At 48.2% G+C, this 16684-nt stretch overlaps 1 protein-coding gene across 1 annotated transcript in view; it reads right to left on the minus strand.

The window, feature by feature from the left end:
* Pkd1l1 (polycystin 1 like 1, transient receptor potential channel interacting) overlaps nucleotides 1-16684 on the minus strand; it is a 121791-nt gene that overhangs the window by 19226 nt on the left and 85881 nt on the right. The window contains exons 32-38 of the mRNA XM_052736021.1: nucleotides 14150-14323; nucleotides 12798-13065; nucleotides 9704-9839; nucleotides 8687-8771; nucleotides 8094-8270; nucleotides 6631-6818; nucleotides 3421-3531 (exon numbers count right to left, since the gene is read on the minus strand). Coding sequence (XP_052591981.1) covers nucleotides 3421-3531; nucleotides 6631-6818; nucleotides 8094-8270; nucleotides 8687-8771; nucleotides 9704-9839; nucleotides 12798-13065; nucleotides 14150-14323 — 1139 coding nt within the window. The remainder of the gene's footprint in view (nucleotides 1-3420; nucleotides 3532-6630; nucleotides 6819-8093; nucleotides 8271-8686; nucleotides 8772-9703; nucleotides 9840-12797; nucleotides 13066-14149; nucleotides 14324-16684) is intronic.

The following is a 16684-nucleotide window of genomic DNA, read 5'->3' on the forward strand; positions in this document are numbered from 1 at the left end:
CGGGAACTCCTTAAGAGTGGCTTGGGAGGCGACAGAAGGAAAGAAGGTGCTGTAATATCTTACAAACCATGTTAAAAAAAGAACAAGCTGGACAGTTTAATAAAAAAGAAATCAAGGGCAAGGAAAAGCCTTCAAATATGTTAACAGAGAGAAACAAATACTCCCCCGCCAGCAATTTATATATACTGTAAATCCGTTCAAAATTTCCATAGTATATATGAGCAAAAACCCAGCAGCCATTGACGTGACTACTTTTAGTTACTTTTCCTTCCTTCCTTCCTTCCTTCCTTCCTTCCTTCCTTCCTTCCTTCCTTCCTTCCATCTTTCCTTCCTTCCATCCTCTTCTCCAAAATTTTTATTTATGCCCCCCTCCGAGTGTGTGTGTGTATGTGTGAGAGAGAGAGACAGAGAGACAGAGAGACAGAGAGACAGAGAGAGACAGAGATGTGTGTGCAGGTAACAACTGCAGAGGCCAAATGAGAGAACTGAGTCCCTGCAACTGGAGTTACAGGCAGTTGTGAGCTGCTGGACATGGATGCTGGAATGGAACACTACGCTCTCTTAACCACAGAGCCTTCTCCAGCTCTAGTTCCCTCTTCTTAGGTAGAGATCATCTCCTACCCATTCAAGTGTTTGTTTTGTACGACTGGAGCCTAATCTAGGTAGGCCCCCGACTGACTGCTAGTTCTCAATCTCACACTTCTCCAAACATTTGGCCAAAGGTCTTGTCAAATTCTGAGCAAGTGGGGAGAATTGCAGAGGTATCTAGAGGCTGTGATGAAGAAACAGTGCATTTCCCGGCAAGGAGGAGAGAAAGGGGCAAAGTCAGGGTAGGGCCCAGATAAAGCCCTGAAAATAGTTCCAACCTCTCAGGGAGAGCATTAGACAAAGAAGGTCGAAGAGCCGGAGGCAGGGAGGGTTGTTTGGCAGACATGCTGGCTGCATACTTGTCACTTAGTATGTCCCATATCTGTTTTAAAAAACAAACTAGTGACATTTAATATCCACACTGAATTCCCAGAACACTTAAAATTTTTTAGATATTGCTTATTTTTACATGTATGGGTGTTTTCCTTGCATGCATGTCTGTGCACCATATGGGTGCCTGGTGCCTTTGGAGGCCAGAAGGGGGCGTTGAATCCCCTGGAACTAGAGTTACAGATGGTTGTGAACCAGAGTTAAGAGTACCAGCCAGTACTCTTAACTGCTGAGCCATCTCTCCAGCTCCCCACAAAACTTTTGAAGGTGCTGGGAAACCAACCCGAGGCGGCTTTGCCCATATTTAAGCATCACTCTCTGCAACTTGCTCCTTGTTGGGACATCATTGAAAAAACACCTGTGTGGTGACCCAGAGCTCACACATCCCCCACCACAGGAATCGTCTCCTGCACTTTGCCAGCAAACTGGAGAGCAGGAGGTGAACTGGAGGATCCAAGCATGTCCTGGTCCTGTGTGTACTAATTACAGCGACTCTATCAAATGGCCCATAGCAGCAGTGCAGTGAGGGGGAAAAGACATGAGCAATCAATCTCAGCTCACTGGGATGGAGCCTGGCTCTGCCTCCAGTTACCAGCACCTAACTCGTGGCTTAGTTTTATTTTGTTGTCTTGGGATTTCATGAAGACTTTGAGTTCAGAAGTACTTCAAGCACAGATTAAATGTCACAAGTCTGCTACTAGGGTAATATTTTGTTGTTGTTGAAGAAATCTAGACTGTCCTCTTCTGAGGTTAATAGAGGAGGACACTGCAGCCCGGAGCCAAAGGACTGCCTGCCTTGGGGAGCCACGAGAGCCCTCCCTGGATTCCATAGGATTCGCTTCTCCTGGGTTTGGTCCCCAGCTCTCTCTGGAATGCTACAAATACCAGCCCCTCAGGACTTGTTGATTTTTAGGATTAGGTACTGGGGGATGGGTGAGGCAGACAGGGTCCACTTTAAACATTCCATTTTGAACCAGGATATATAAATATGGCCTGCCTGGTGACCAGACCTACAAGAGGCAGTGAGGTTTCTCTACGTCGTGGGAAACATAAGGTGTTTAAGCACACCTGGGTCAACATCTCAGCAGTGTACCCGAGCATACCAGGCCCAAGTGCACATAGGGATCTTACAGATATTATCTCAGCCAGAATTGACTATCAAGAGGCATATGAGAAAGGTCTAGTAAAAAGAACACCATGAAATGTGAGAGTGCAGTAAATTAGCCAAATCGGTGTTTCTAGCGTTTTGATTTCTGTGTCTACAGAAAATGCCCCACACGGTCTCTTTGTTTTGCTCACAGCGCCCCCTCCTGGCACAGTCTATGCACCTGTTCAGTTGGAAGAACTAAGTTGTCAGAGTAGAAAGCTTTGCCAGAAAATACCATGTAGCTTCCCCAAAGCTACAGCGGTAAGAGGTGAGATTACTGAGCTATGGCAAGTCCAAGTATTGGGACTTCCAGGCAGGACCTTGTTAAAGATCAATACAGTCATAAAAATACAGGGAATGACATTCGTGAGTCACCATCTAACAGAGTACCAGTGTTCTTCTGTCTTACAGAATCTAAAAATACGCCCTTAAATCAAAAAGATGAAATGGATTTTACTACTGCCCTCTCCTGCCCAAAAATGTGACAAATATATTTATATAAAACTGAATGAGAATCAAAAGCAACACATTCATAAAAACGCTACAGAAATGAGTATTAAAATATTCCCTACAGAAAGAGAAAGGAAACCCCTCAACTTATGGAATTGTTATACCCCTATCACTAGGAAGCAAGCAACTATTCATATTGCTAGAGTCAAAGTGCCTTGGAGAAATTGCCTGAGTTAGCAAAATTCACTGACAAAGGAATGCTCTATTACGTGTGTCCACTCATCTCTTTGGGCATCCTAATCTGAGAGGTGTTGAGATGCCCAAAATATCCACATGGCAGTTGCCACGAGAGTGTGCCTCTGCCTTGGACTGTTTACTTGGTTAGTGTTTCCTTATGATGGAAGTCTGTTGCATTTAAAAGTAAGAAAGCAAATGAACACTCCAGACGTGGTAGAGAGCTTGACAGAGCGTGGCACTTTGAAATTGGGTGTCATGAACCATAAATTGCAACTGTAGCCTTTGGTGGAAGAACACTGATGTTTTTCTGCAAAATTGATGGTATCACTCCTTGTTCTGAGAATTTCTTTCATTATTGACCCCAAATGAGATGCCAAGCACATGCCCAAAGTCTGCACAAGGAGCAACCGTGATGAAGACCTTTCTCTAAGCTCAGTCTAAAAAGGTGAAATGACTTAAGGAGAGGGTAGAGGGTCTGTAGGGCGCCCCCTTCTGGAAGAAACTGTTTCTGGAACCAGAACTTGGAGTTCTCTTTGGGTGTGTGAGTGCAGTGACCATGAACTAGTGCCACATTCCCCAGATCTGCAAGAGCTCCCCAAACCTCCTACCTTGTAAATTCCTTCCTGATGGCTTGATTGAGAGAATATTCACCTGGGCAGACTCTCCCATATGTTATAAACAAAAGCAGCAGCAGCATGATGCTGTGCACAGAGATGTCTCTGGTAGGAGAGATTTGAGAGTTAGGATCCTTGGAGACCCTGGGTGTCCACATACCTGTTTCCCTCACAGAATGTGTTTTAAGGAGCAGGGCATCTATGACCCTGTTGGGATGTATTAGTGTAAGGCATGAGATGGGTTAAAGTTTGCATTTACTCTTTGTCTTTTTAAAAGAATCCTCCCCTCCTCCCCCCATTTTTATTAGTTCTTGGGGAACGTCTCACAGTCTACTTTGACCATATTCATCTCCTCGCCCAACTCCTCCTAGGTCCACCCACCTTCCCTACCTACCAATGTTGTGTCTTTATTTTTATTTTTGTCAATAAACACACTTGGGTCTATTCGTGTGGTGGTTCCTGGGCTCTCTCTTCTGTCCCACTGATCTAGGCATCTATTTCATCGGTCTGTGACTTTTGTTTCTGCCAACAGCACACAGCAGTTTCTGCAGCTCCATAGTATATATTACAATTGCACAGTGTCAGCCTTCCAACCTCATTCCTTTTCAGGATTGCTTTCATGATTCTAGCTCCTTTGTTACCCCTTACTCATTTTGGAACCAGTTTGCTGACATCAGTTTTCTAGCACCTAAGGTATTTGGTGAGTGCCCTGAATCTGCAGATCAGCTTGAAACACACTGATGCACTGCCCTCTGTGGGTTGATGTGGGCAGTGTATTCTTTCTTCAGTTTCTCTCTCTCTCTCTCTCTCTTTTTGTTTGTTTTGTTTTGTTTTGGTTTTGTTTGGTTTTTGGTTTTTGAGACAGGGTTTCTCCGTGTAGTTTTGGTGCCTGTCTTGGATCTTGCTCTGTAGATCAGGCTGGCCTTGAACTCACAGAGATCCACCTGGCTCTGCCTCCAGTGCTGAGATTAAAGGCGTGTGCCACCACCACCTGGCCTCCCAGTTGATTTTTAACATTGCCTGTTATCTTAGAAGCACATACCTTTTGGCCAGCTGCCAGTAAGCTGTTTGTTGTTTTTCCTTTGAATCACCCATCTTCCCTCCGACCACCCTCATCTCACTGGCCCATGTTTCCAACCTGATGTTTAGTGGAAATGGTGAGAGGGTCACCTACACCGTGTTTCTGAGTATTTCATGGGTAAATTTGCCAGTTAGGTGACCACCCGATTGCTCATGTGCCCTATCTCACAGCCAGTTAGTTGTTAATCTGAAGGAAGGCACCAGTGTTCTGCCGATGACGTCACTGGGGACTAATGTGTCCTGCTGGTTTCAGTGTACGCTTGAATCTTTCAGGATTGTTTTTCAACTTTCCTGAGTGTTTTATGCATTTCTCATTAAGGTTTTACCAGCACACACATCTGTTGTTGTGCCCAACAGTCTGGTGTTGAATTTTATCTCACCTACTGCACACGCAAAGGACAATGGCTCTTGATGCTTAGTTTTGCCATTGGCTACTTTACTAAACTCTCTTGCCTGTGATTTTTTTTTAAAATCATTTTTGTGGGATTGTCCTGGGATTTTTCACCATGACAACTGCAAAAAGAGTTAGCTTAGTCTCCTGATCCGGCTGTATCTAGCTGTACTCTTGGGTGGCCGTCTTGGTGTGGACTCTGCCTGTGGCTCTCTCAGCGTGAGCCTTTGCCCCGGGGAGTTGGGTTTCTCAGCTTTGCTCTGCTTTGCTCAGCTCAGCAAGCTCCTTGGACATCAGCTACCCAGTCTTTACATGCACCTGTGAACTGGGAGGGGGGGTGTCGGCAGCACAGTCCCTGGAGAGACCCCTCAGGAGCTCCTGATGACCCCACCCCCATTCTCAGATGCTCAGGTGCCTCCAGTTGCCTTCATATTCTGCTCTTGCAGAGGTACAATGAATGCTCAGGGCACTGGGTACACGGTGCTTACTGTCCCTAGGAGACTTCGACGTCTAAGTGTGTGTGTGTGTGGGTGGGTGATGGGTGTCACTTAGGTCTGTCATGCATGGGTTTGGTTGGGGGTAATTGAACCATTCTGCTTCTATGGGGAGACTGGACAGGTTTAAAGTCTTATCTTCCCAGAATTCTTTTTTTTTTTTATTTTATTCATTTGAAATGTGACTTCCTAGGAAGGCCACACCTCTTTTCTTTGGAAAAGGATTTGCTTCAGAATGTGTTCTTTTCTTTGCGGGTGGGGGTAGTGGGGGTGGTGGGGGTGGTGGGTGTGGCGGTGTTTCAAGACAGGGTTTCTCTGCGTAGCTTTGGAGCCTATCCTGGAACTCGCTCTGTAGACCAGGCTGGCCTCAAACTCACAAGCAGAATGTGCTTTTGATTTAAGGGAGCTGACTGTGGGCAAGTGATAATGTAGGATTTCTAAGAAAGATGATTAATTGGAGGTGACATTACATACTTTAGCAACATCATTGTGGGAAAATTATCTGGAGCTTCTAAATTCTTGACAGACTCAAGAAATCTGAAATCTAGGATTCAGAACTGGGAGACATGTATTGACTAGTACTTGCAGAAGGTTCTTCCAGGAACTGCTATTAGTGGTCACCACAGATGGGGAGGGGGATGGGTACCACTAATTAAAAAAAAGCATGGCAGATGTCTAATTTGGGGAGGTTTGTCTCAGTTACTAAGCTTCATGTTTTATCTCAAAATTTGAAATGGATTTTATGTTGAGCCCCAGAACATGCCTGTGTAAACTATGCTGAGTTATTTTCAAACACCGGTCCCTGGGCCCAGTCAATGTCTATGAAGACGTACAACATTTGCTCTTGGATTTTCATTGCTGGAGGAGGTGAATGCCAGGTCTAGTGCTGAGCAGAGTGTGATGTGAGGGGATTAAACATGATGCATGTGAGCCTGCATGGCTGAGCGAGCTGAGGTGCAGAGCTCCAGGTCCCTAATTACAGGCCCGTGATGGAACAGTTTTTTTCCCCCAGTCTCTGTCCCACGTGTTCCGGCACAGGCTGAGACCTGGGAAAGGATTTTCCCAAGTGCAGGTTGAGATTTCTTACGCTCCTTCTTAAGAAAAAAAAAAAAAGGCAGTACCAGAAAAAGCCCATTGTATTCTGGCCTTTGCCCACCTCGGGGCTGCCTGTGCCCACCTCGGAACTGCCTGCACCCACCTCAGGGCTGCCTGTGCCCACCCGGGACTGCGTGCACCCACCTCAGGGCTGCCTGCACCCGGCTCTCTTTCCTCAGTCTCTCCCTGGTCACTCTGAACTTGGCCCTGGATGGTGGCTGAGCCCAGCGCAGGTGGCGTTGTCGTTGTCGGGCAGCCAAGACCTGTGGTGGGGGAGAATACCGTGATACTGGGGTCGGCACTGGAGAGAGAGAGAGAGGCCTTTGGTGTCCCTGCCAACCCAAGAGCCGTCATCAATGCTCTTTGCCTTGCATTCGGGGGACAAATAGGGACTTTGTGCAGTCAACACACACTGCGTTGTTGGGGAGGCAATGGGAGCCAGAGCAGGTCCGTTTGAAAACTCTGCTCATGTCCCAAGCCTGCGCCTTTGGCATGGATTGCCTCTGGGCCATTACAAAGCATAGCTTCACAAGAGAGGCGTGGCCACTGCTGACCAATCACAGGAGCAATTGCCTTTTATATTTGCATAGTAGTTCCTGTTAGAGACCTTCCAAGACTGGAAAAGTGATTTTAAAGCGGTTTATTTTAGTATGAAATGACCTTTGTTTGCCTGGTGTAATAAAATCATTATGGCTTCCACGTTGTAGCTACGTCTGTTTATGGGCAGGACTAACACTAGCCAAGAGCCAAACCCATGGGACATAGTGACCCATTCATTTTTCATTCATCTGTTTATCCATTCCATGCACATTCAGGCAGCAACCCCAGAGGCCCCCAGTTCTTCCTCCCAGAGCTGCTGGGCTTCTAAGAAGCATAGAGCAAGCACTGGAAAGTGAACCTTGGGGGCTGGGCTTGTGGTTCAGCTATGCCCTGGGTTCCGAGGACTGTGCACCCTGGCTGGGTGCACCGCAGGCGCATAGGTTTGGAGAGTCAAGCCTGATCGGGACTGAGTTCCTCAAAGGCCTTTCAGTTCAGAGGTTAGACCTAGCTAGCAAAGGAATCTTGCTGATTGCCTCAGGCTTGGACGCAGGTGCCCATGCTGACAGAGGAAGAGAGTCTTGGAAGAAGGAAGGGAAGCTGGGGGGCTGCAGGCGGGTGGAGAGTAGAGCAGCGCCGCTTCTCAGAAGGTGTTGAAGGATGGGGTCAGAGAAGACATGACCCGGGCCTACACTCGGGACATGGAGGCTGCTAACGTCTGTGTGGAAGCATGGGGAGAGAGGGGAGCTATATATTTTCTATGTGTGTGCATTGAAAAGCAAACGACCTAAAAGTTCTCTGAAACTGTGGCCAGAAGTTATATTTCTCATTTGCCACTACGTTTTCAAATGCACCCATTTCCCTGTGGCTCTGATTCCCCTGGGATTGGGGTAAGGAAAGAAGCATAAGAAATTTACACACACACACACACACACACACACACACACACACACACACACACACACACACACAGTGGGGCTCTAAAAGTGCAGTCAGATTTGAACTAAGGTCTGAGCTCCCATCTGCATGGTGGGAACAGAGCAGTTCTGAACCTTCCCCCTCCTGCTCACCCTTCCAGCCTCCTCAGCACTGTCAGAACAACAGGAGCTGGGAGAATGAGCAATGTGGGCTCTGGAGTATTCTTCCAATTCCGAATCGAGATCCCTGGTTGCATCATGGAAAGATTCAGTAAAAAATTGGCTGTCATGTTTCCTTTTCCAGGCAAAGGCCAGCGCTGCCAAACAGATCTGGAAGAGAGGTGCCAGAGCACAGTGTCTATTTGTGCCCCTCCCACAGAGAGCCATCTTCTTGGTCCTGCACTGCCACCTGACTTCATCTCAGTTCAAAATTAGATACCAGAAGCCACTACCCTGAAGTCCCCAGCACCTAGTCTCTGGGTGTGGCCTTCACCAAGAGACTCGGGGCCTCTAGGACACAGTTTCAGAAACTGAAGATAGAGACAAAGTTGTTTATCTCTTTGGGGATTTTTCAAATAAGGATTCAGAATACCAGGTTGAGGTGGAGCTTAGCCCAGGCGATTTTCTTATCACATCTAGTTCCAACTCGAAAGAGAAGACACATACCATCACAACACGTTCACTGGTCCCTCTCCTCCCTGGTCCCCTGCTGGCGAAGGCACCTCCACCACAGGGGAGTGTCTTACCATGAGTGGCTGGGTGACAGATGCACAGCAGATCACCGAGAGCAGCAGCAGGTGCAGCCACCACATAAACTGCTCTGGAACAAACCTGTCCAGAAGAGGGCTCAGTCGACATCATGGGAGCGAGCTACCCATGAAGACAGAGTTACAGCCACAGGGCAATGATGCTTTCACTGCCGGGAGACATGGGCTGTGGTTGACGAGGGGCTGTGGGACGGGTGCCAGGTCTGTCTGCCCATCAAAGCAGAGTCCTTCCCTGTTGAGGGAATACCACCCTCCCTGAAACTTTCCAGCACCAAGACTAAAAGAGCCTGAAATGAAGACAGGACAGAGCACAGACAATAACTTGGGAAATGTGGGTAGTGCTGTAGTGAGGACTCGGTATTTCATCCTCAAGCCTCGGGATGAAGCACACCCAGTGCCCCTCTTTTACAGATAAGCAAACAGGCATGAAGAAAAGTGCCTGCCCCGTCTTCACAAAGTGGTCAGCAATGCAGGGAGAAAGGACATTGTCAGGAAGAAAGGGCCTTGGGTGGCTCCTCTTCCTCATGGGATAGGAACATGGTGTAGGCTTCTCCAGAGCCACAAAGGATGGCCCTCTGGTCTTCAGTGGTAGCCTAAGCCACATAGGAGCCAGGTGAAGAGGTAACATGTGGGAAGGACTGGTTAGGATATTTGATGTCCCATCATAGCCCAGCTCAACAGTATACATTTATTTTTCAAACAATATCATTGACTTTGGCTAGCATCAGTGTTTTTCCTCTGATAACCTTAGTGACAGATGCCCTCCTTTTTGGATGCTCCCTCCTGCATAGCTTCTTGTTTGGTCCTTAGGACTCTGTCTAGACAGGGTTGAGTGACCCTTTGGGGTTTGCATGTGGTCATATTCACCTTCAGAAGGGATGGAGTACAGGAGAAAATTGGTGACTGTGTATGAGTTACCCGAAGCACATGAGTCTCTTCACAGATCCTAGACATCTATCAAGCACCCAAGGATGTCTAAAAATCTCAGCTACCCACCTGTAGCCTAGGAATCCTGTCCCCAAACCACAGGCAAGGGAAGCTGATCCACAAATGGCCCAGGCCACAAAGCTTGACCAGAGTAGACAGACCCTTGACCCCTGGAGTACAAGTCCTTCGAAACCACTGCTGGGAGCTAAGAAAGAGCAAGATAGAGACCAGTAGGTTAGCAGTCCTTGTCATCCTCACCCACAGTGTGGTGGGCGCTTGTCACCTGGTTGGGCCCCAGGGGACTAGTCATACAATCAAACATTATCTGAGGTGTGTCCATGAGGAAGATCCAGAGGATAATAACCTTTGAATCAGTGGGTTGAACAAAGCAGATAGGCCTCCCCATGTGTGCGGGCCTCATTCAATCAGTTGAAAGTCTAAACAGAACAAATGGACAAAGGGAGTTCCTCTTACCCGATGATGACCTTTGAACCAGGATACTGGTCTTTGCCTGACAGAGCAGGGGTAGCCGTGGTACAGCAGGAAATGAGGGATTTGGAGTTGGCCATTATGGCTTCCTTGTCTCGAACTGTCCTGTCTCTACACATTCCACAGTGAACATCTCACTTCCGAGCTCTGGCTTCCCAGCCCATCTCTCTGCCCAGCATATATATCTAGCCAGGACTCTTGGGACAGCCTGCAAATACTGGCATTAATACTATAAGCCTGTCTAGCTGAGTGCTCATTTGCATATAGGCATGACTCTTTCCTTCTCCCTTAGTGCGGACTGTGGGCCAGGCACAGCCTCGGTCAGTTGAGCACACAGACCTTGCTGACCACTGTTTACAGAGCAGTGTCCAGCTGCTGCTCAAAGCCTCTGTTGGCCATTTGTCCATACATTATGCAGCCCCAGAGCCCTGCAGTTATACGCTGACACCCCTAGTCTCCATTCCTGCTAGGCCAGGTTCAACGGGCCCTTCAATCCCAATGATCAGACCAGGTGAAGTTAGTTCCTGGGACCCTGGTTCCCAGAGGACTCACTGACTCCATTGGCACACCCTTCCCTATTATCGCCCCTCCTCTTCCGGTTCAGTGAGCGTCTACTGTAATTTGAGCCTGGAGCTGTTACTCTAACTTGAGTAAAATAAAAAAAAAAGTGGAGCTTTGCCTTTCAGAACGTTTGAAGTGCAAGGTCTCCTACTGACTTTTAAAAGGCTTGGGTCAAGCTTGTGAGCCAGACTCACCAGGATTGAACTGAAGCCAGATGTCATGGCTTCCGATAGGCCTGGGCTCACACCCAGGCTTGGATTTTAGAGGGGACCAGAATGTTTAGGGACATTTGGACCAAGTACATTCTGCTTGCTCTGCCTGTCTAGATGGGCACAGATCACTGTTCTGGCAGCAGGCATGAGGACTACTCGATACAGCCATAGGGGGACTTTACCTTGTGACCTGGGAGGAGGGTGGAGGCTCTTCTCTCTCAGGGCAGGGAAAGATGCACATACGCCACTGCTACTGGCTGCCATCCTCCAAGCTCGGTCAGTCCCTGGGAGAATGTCTGATGCAGGATCCTGGAATTGTGACAAGGTCAGGGCAAGTCAGTGCCACTTTTGTTGCTGAGCCTGAAACGCTAGTGCCCTTTGCCTCCCACTCTGAAGACAGGCACGGTCAGATGGGGGCCCGGTCAAGCACAGGCCTCAGGTGGCTTTTGAAGGATGTCATTGTCTGTCTGAGCCAGCTCCTTTGGACCTAAACTCTTCCTACCATGGGGCCTATGCTGATGGCCTCCAGGCAGCTCCAGACAGTCAGGCTGATAGACTGCAAAATCCACCAGAGGCAAAAAGGTTGGAGGATGAGGGCCAGAGCCCTACAAAGTGCGTGGTGGTGGGGATCAGAGGTTCATGTGGTACGTAGAGCAAGTGGGGTCTGAGAGTGCCTTGCATAGGAACAGGGGGTTTGGAGCTGTGGAGAAGAGTGGGCCATTGCCTGGCAAGTAATGCACCCTAAGAGAACAACCCCCTAAGAGCACTAGCACCCCAAGGGCACCAGTACACAGACCCCCAAAGCAAAATCCCAGGGCAATGCAACCACAATGATAGCATTAGAAATTGTCCTTCATTTGCATAGAATTCTGGGTCCATAGAGACCTGGCTCTCAAGCCCTGTCTACAGAAAGGGCAGCACAGACCACAGTCTCCGTGTGCCACAGCTTCTCCTCCTTCTCTTCCACAGGCCACCAGGATCTCACTGGACACACACACACACACACACACACACACACACACACACACACACACACGGGACTTTCCAGATGCTGCCCTTCCCTGGCCCTACCTAGTTGTCACTTGCACTCCTTGACCTGGGAAATGGCCTACACTCTCTGGAGGACCAGCCCCAGCTATCCTCTGGATCTAACTATGGCCAGACCACAGCCACAGGAAGATGGCAGAGAAATCCAGTTTTTAGCATCTTATGCTGTAGAGTTAATGACTGCCTGTCATGCCACTTACCTGGGAGGGCTGCCTCAGACCTGGTCTCCCACTGGGATCAGGGCCTGACGGGGGAGGGGGAGGGAGCAAATGTATGACTCTGAACTAGGCACAGCTGGGGTACTTTGGGAGCTGCTTCTCCCTCTTGTCCCTCCCCGCTCCCCCCCCCCCCCACACACACACACACTCCAGAGTGAGCCTGAGAGACAAGCAAGGCATGGCTGAAATGAGGACTTTTGATGTCTCCATCTTGATATGGGCTTGGACAAGCCCTCACCCACCCAGAGCTCCTCTCTGGAAGCCACAGAGCAGGAGAAAATTGTGTCGCTAAAAGCTTAAAAGATCCTTAAGAGGAAAGACTGATAAATGTGGCTACACAAGGTTTTCAAAAGGTGATTATTGAAAAGCAGGATCCAGGAGAAGGGATTTGCTCCCCACACAGCCACGCTTTTCTGCCATGGGGTGGCTGGCTGTCGCTCATCTGGTTCTGGAAAATGGTGGTTACGAGAGTCTTGTCTACAAGGGGTGATGGTCCAAGAAAAAAAAAAAAAGTGGCTTTAAATCCATCCGATGATGTTTATTTTCAATGAACGAGACAAGCAGAAAGCAGGGGATATACTGCCTACTTAAGAGACTGGCCCCTGAGGACCAGGCAAGCTTCTGATTTTAGCTCACCATACCCGGAGGTACCTCTGTCTTCACTCCGCTTAGAGGCCACTGTGGCGCAGCCTGTAGACGCCCTACGGCCTCCTGTGGAGGAAAGAGGTTGGTTGGTAAGGGCACCCCACATCGGGGGTCTCCCCAGGGGCACAGGGCCACACACCTGGCTGACCCTGAAGAGCAGTGATAAGAGCTGGGCAGCTGGGCAGGCCAGGAAGGTGCACAGGAGACTCAGACCGAAGGACTCCAGAGTGATAAGAGTGGGACCCACATGCAGGGGGCGCTGCAACGGTTCAACAACATGGCAATGAATTCCCTTGAGTCCAACCCCAAATACACAGAATTCCAAATGGATTCAGTGTGGGCTCCTGTTCTAGTTAAAGCCCTTTCTCCCAGAAGCCTTGCCTCCACCCCAGGGGTTGAACAAGACAAAACTGTGCTTTTCCTCATAGACACATCCTTGTGAGCCAAACAGATGCTTGCCGAGCACCCACAAGACCCATGCTCATCTGATTAAGTCCTCACTACAGCCCCACAATAAGGTGCCAAGAACTTTGATATGCCCCCAGCAGAGGACGAGATGGCATCCTAGACCAGACCACTGGAGGTCCCCAGGGAAGCCGAGCTCCCCGGAGAGCATAGCTGGTCTCTCCTTGCCACTTGATGACATTCCTTGTCATCTTTTGTTTATTGCCGCAAGTTCTACCAACACAGTATATTTGAAAATTCTGCAAATTTTTGAGTGTGATCATATCTGCTGCCACATTTGTCCTGTGACGGATGACTGAACTCAATCTTGGCACATCTACGATCAGTGTATCCTCCAGCTATCTTGAGGACCATGTGAACTCAGGGGCTGGCCCCATGAATGATCCTGAAATTATCATAGAAAACGATCTTGGTCTGGAGAGATGGCTCAATGGTTAAGAACATGCATTGCTCTTGCAGAGGATCCTACTTTGTTCCCTAGCACCCACATCAGGCAGTTCACAAACAACCTGTCACCCCACCCCTCCTCTGGACTCTAAGGGGACCCTCTCCTTCCGTCTTTTTAAAACATGTACACATAATAAAAAATGATAAAAATAAATCTTCAAAAAAATTAGCTTCTTTCCCCTCTCCCCGAATGTCACGTTGTATGGAACCCGGGATGTGAATTCTCACAGGGCAGCAGTCTCTTGAGGACTTGTGGACCCTCCCAGCTCTGATTCCAGTCTTATTATCTGCTAGCCCACTCAGCACACTGCTAGATTGCTCGCCCTAGCTTAGGGCCTTCTCCAGAAGCTTGGAGTTTTCCATGTTAAAAGAAAGACAAACTGTACACCTGAGATTTGGAAGTTACTGCGGGAAAATCTGCTGCCTCGCACCTGTTCATGGCCTCCCACAGTGACCAGGGCAGCGAGGCAGGAGTAGACACACAGGAGGCAGAAGGACACCGCAAGTCGCTGTGTGTGTAGGTAGCTGCTGGAGGGGGGCTGGCTGTATAGGGAGAGCCAGATGTGGAAATCCTCCAGGTACTCCGTGAACTTTGAATAGAAAAGCTGAAACAGAAAGTGCAGGTGTTTTCCCAGGCACGGACACGCATGAGCCGAGTGGAATCCTGACCTATAATCAACAACTTTTAGAATGAGACTCCAAAATTTCTTGGCTTTTCTCTTTCAGCTGAAAGCTGGATACTTCCCGGCTAGTGGTTTGGTGCAGGTGGATGCCTCTCATGGCCACCTGTTCTGCCTCCTCCCTTCCTACTCCATTACCTACTTCTTCAGCAGCATCTCACTGGACATGGCTTGCACCACTTGGCCTCTGACCCAGTTCAGCCTCCTGCTGAAACTTCCAAAGGTTTGGTACCAACGAGTTCTCTGCTTCATTCGTGCTAGCTCACGGAGACCTCCTCTCTTGGAGACCTCCTCTCTTGGAGACCTCCTCTCTTGGAGACCTCTTCTCTTGGAGACCTCCTCTCTTGGAGACCTCCTCTCTTGGAGACCTCCTCTCTTGGCCCTCCCACCATTTCTTCCCTTTCTGATCCCAAAGGACTTTCGAAATCTCCCCATTCTCGGCGCTTTCCACAGAAACACAGCCACAGTGTAGCTGGGTACCAGCCCTGTGGGGACTGAGACCTGGGACTGACTGCCTTCTACCTGGTAAGCCTTACGAGGTCTACCGCCCAGAAGTTGGTGATATCTTGGGGAATTTCTCTGCATTTTAAAATTGTCAATGCAACTTAAATATTTTTTTGGAACTAAATATTCCAGAAAAGAACTATTTCTAAACAGAACTGCTATCATGAATACAATCAGAATAATCGGCAAACCCAGGCAAAACAGGTTTAAGAGACTAAGGATATATCTTTTGTATGTAAATTCCCGGGTGACCATTGATACCAGAGACCCAGCCATATGGGCTCATAGATGACGAAATCAGTAAAGTTAGGTTCCTTACCCAAAGTTCCCAAGCATAACAGCCTGAGGGGGAAGCATGGGGATTTTTGCCTAAGGGATGCTGCAGTTAAGCAGGGCCTTTGGTTTAAAGTGCTAAAATTTTTCTGTGTACCATGGCTATTTGGAAATAGTTGTTTCAAATTCATATTGGCCATGTTTTGTACTAAACTGGCAACACCAGATACTTCTCATTATGGTGACAATGGAAAGATCAAGACCCAGTGCCCAGGAAATGTCAGGTTGGCAAGATAGTTCAAAGGGTAAAAGCACTTGCTGCCAAGCCTGATGATCTGAGTCCAATTCCCAGGACCCACATGGTGGAAGAAGAGAACCAATTCCTGTAAGTTGTTCTCTACCCTCTACATGTAGACTGTGACATAAACACACACACACACACACACCACACACAAAACAAGTAATTAAAAATGTTAGAAACATTCTTAAAAAGAATCATTCTTCAGAAGCACAAGTCACAAAGAAGTATCTCTTGTGACATTTGCTGTTACGGAAATAAAGGAAGGGAAATGGCGGCTGTAGCCTCAACAAATAGCAGTGTACAGTGGGCCATTCTATGGCCTTTAAATTAGTTAAGAGAAAATTCATGAAGAGGTTTATTCTGTAAAGTGTGAATGTTTGCAAATGAGCCAATGCCCATCAATGAGGAGGAAATGGGAATATACAGAAACCAAAATGTCATACTGAGTCTGTGAGATAACAGTCAATTCTGTCACCGATTAGCACTTGTCTACCTTCTGACGCTGCAGCCATGGCCTGTCTGCATTCTGTGACAGTGGAATTGTTTATGGCACGTGAGTGATTACAGATCTTTCATTTGGGCCCTCTCAGACACTGCAGATCACCAGCATGCAGAAGTTCTAGAACCTGATTACTGTTGCGGCTCAAAGACGAACCGCGTTGCTGCAAAGATTGCTATGTAGCAAAGGCATGGATGCACACTGGCTGGTGAGCTGATCCAAGCTTCATGTCACCTGAAGTGTGGTGTGCTGCTGCTGTCTCCTCAGAACTGAAGCAGCCCCTTCTGGAGGAGGAGGAGGGGAGGGGTGCTGAGGCTGAGGGAGCTCATGAAACAAGAGAGTCACAAATATCCTCTCCAAGGTGAGAGAAGCAGTAAGTGCTGTGGGATGTTCTGTATGTTAAATGTGTTGCTCTGATTGGTTAATAAATAAAACACTGATTGGCCAGTAGCCAGGCAGGAAGTATAGGCAGGACAAGGAGAGAGGAGAATTCTGGGAAGTGGAAGGCTGAGGCAGAGAGACGCTGCCAGCCGCCCCCATGAAAAGCAAGTTGTAAGATACCGGTCAGCCACGAGCTACGTGGCAACTTATAGACTAATAGACATGGGTTAATTTAAGATATAAGAACTAGATAACAAGAAGCCTGCCATGGCCATACAGTTTGTAAGTAATATAAGTCTCTGTGTGTTTACTTGGTTGGGTCTGAGCA

The sequence above is a fragment of the Peromyscus californicus genome, unplaced genomic scaffold, assembly GCF_007827085.1.
Source record: "Peromyscus californicus insignis strain IS unplaced genomic scaffold, ASM782708v3 Scaffold_13__1_contigs__length_99412109, whole genome shotgun sequence".
NCBI classification, from domain to species: Eukaryota; Metazoa; Chordata; class Mammalia; order Rodentia; family Cricetidae; genus Peromyscus; species Peromyscus californicus.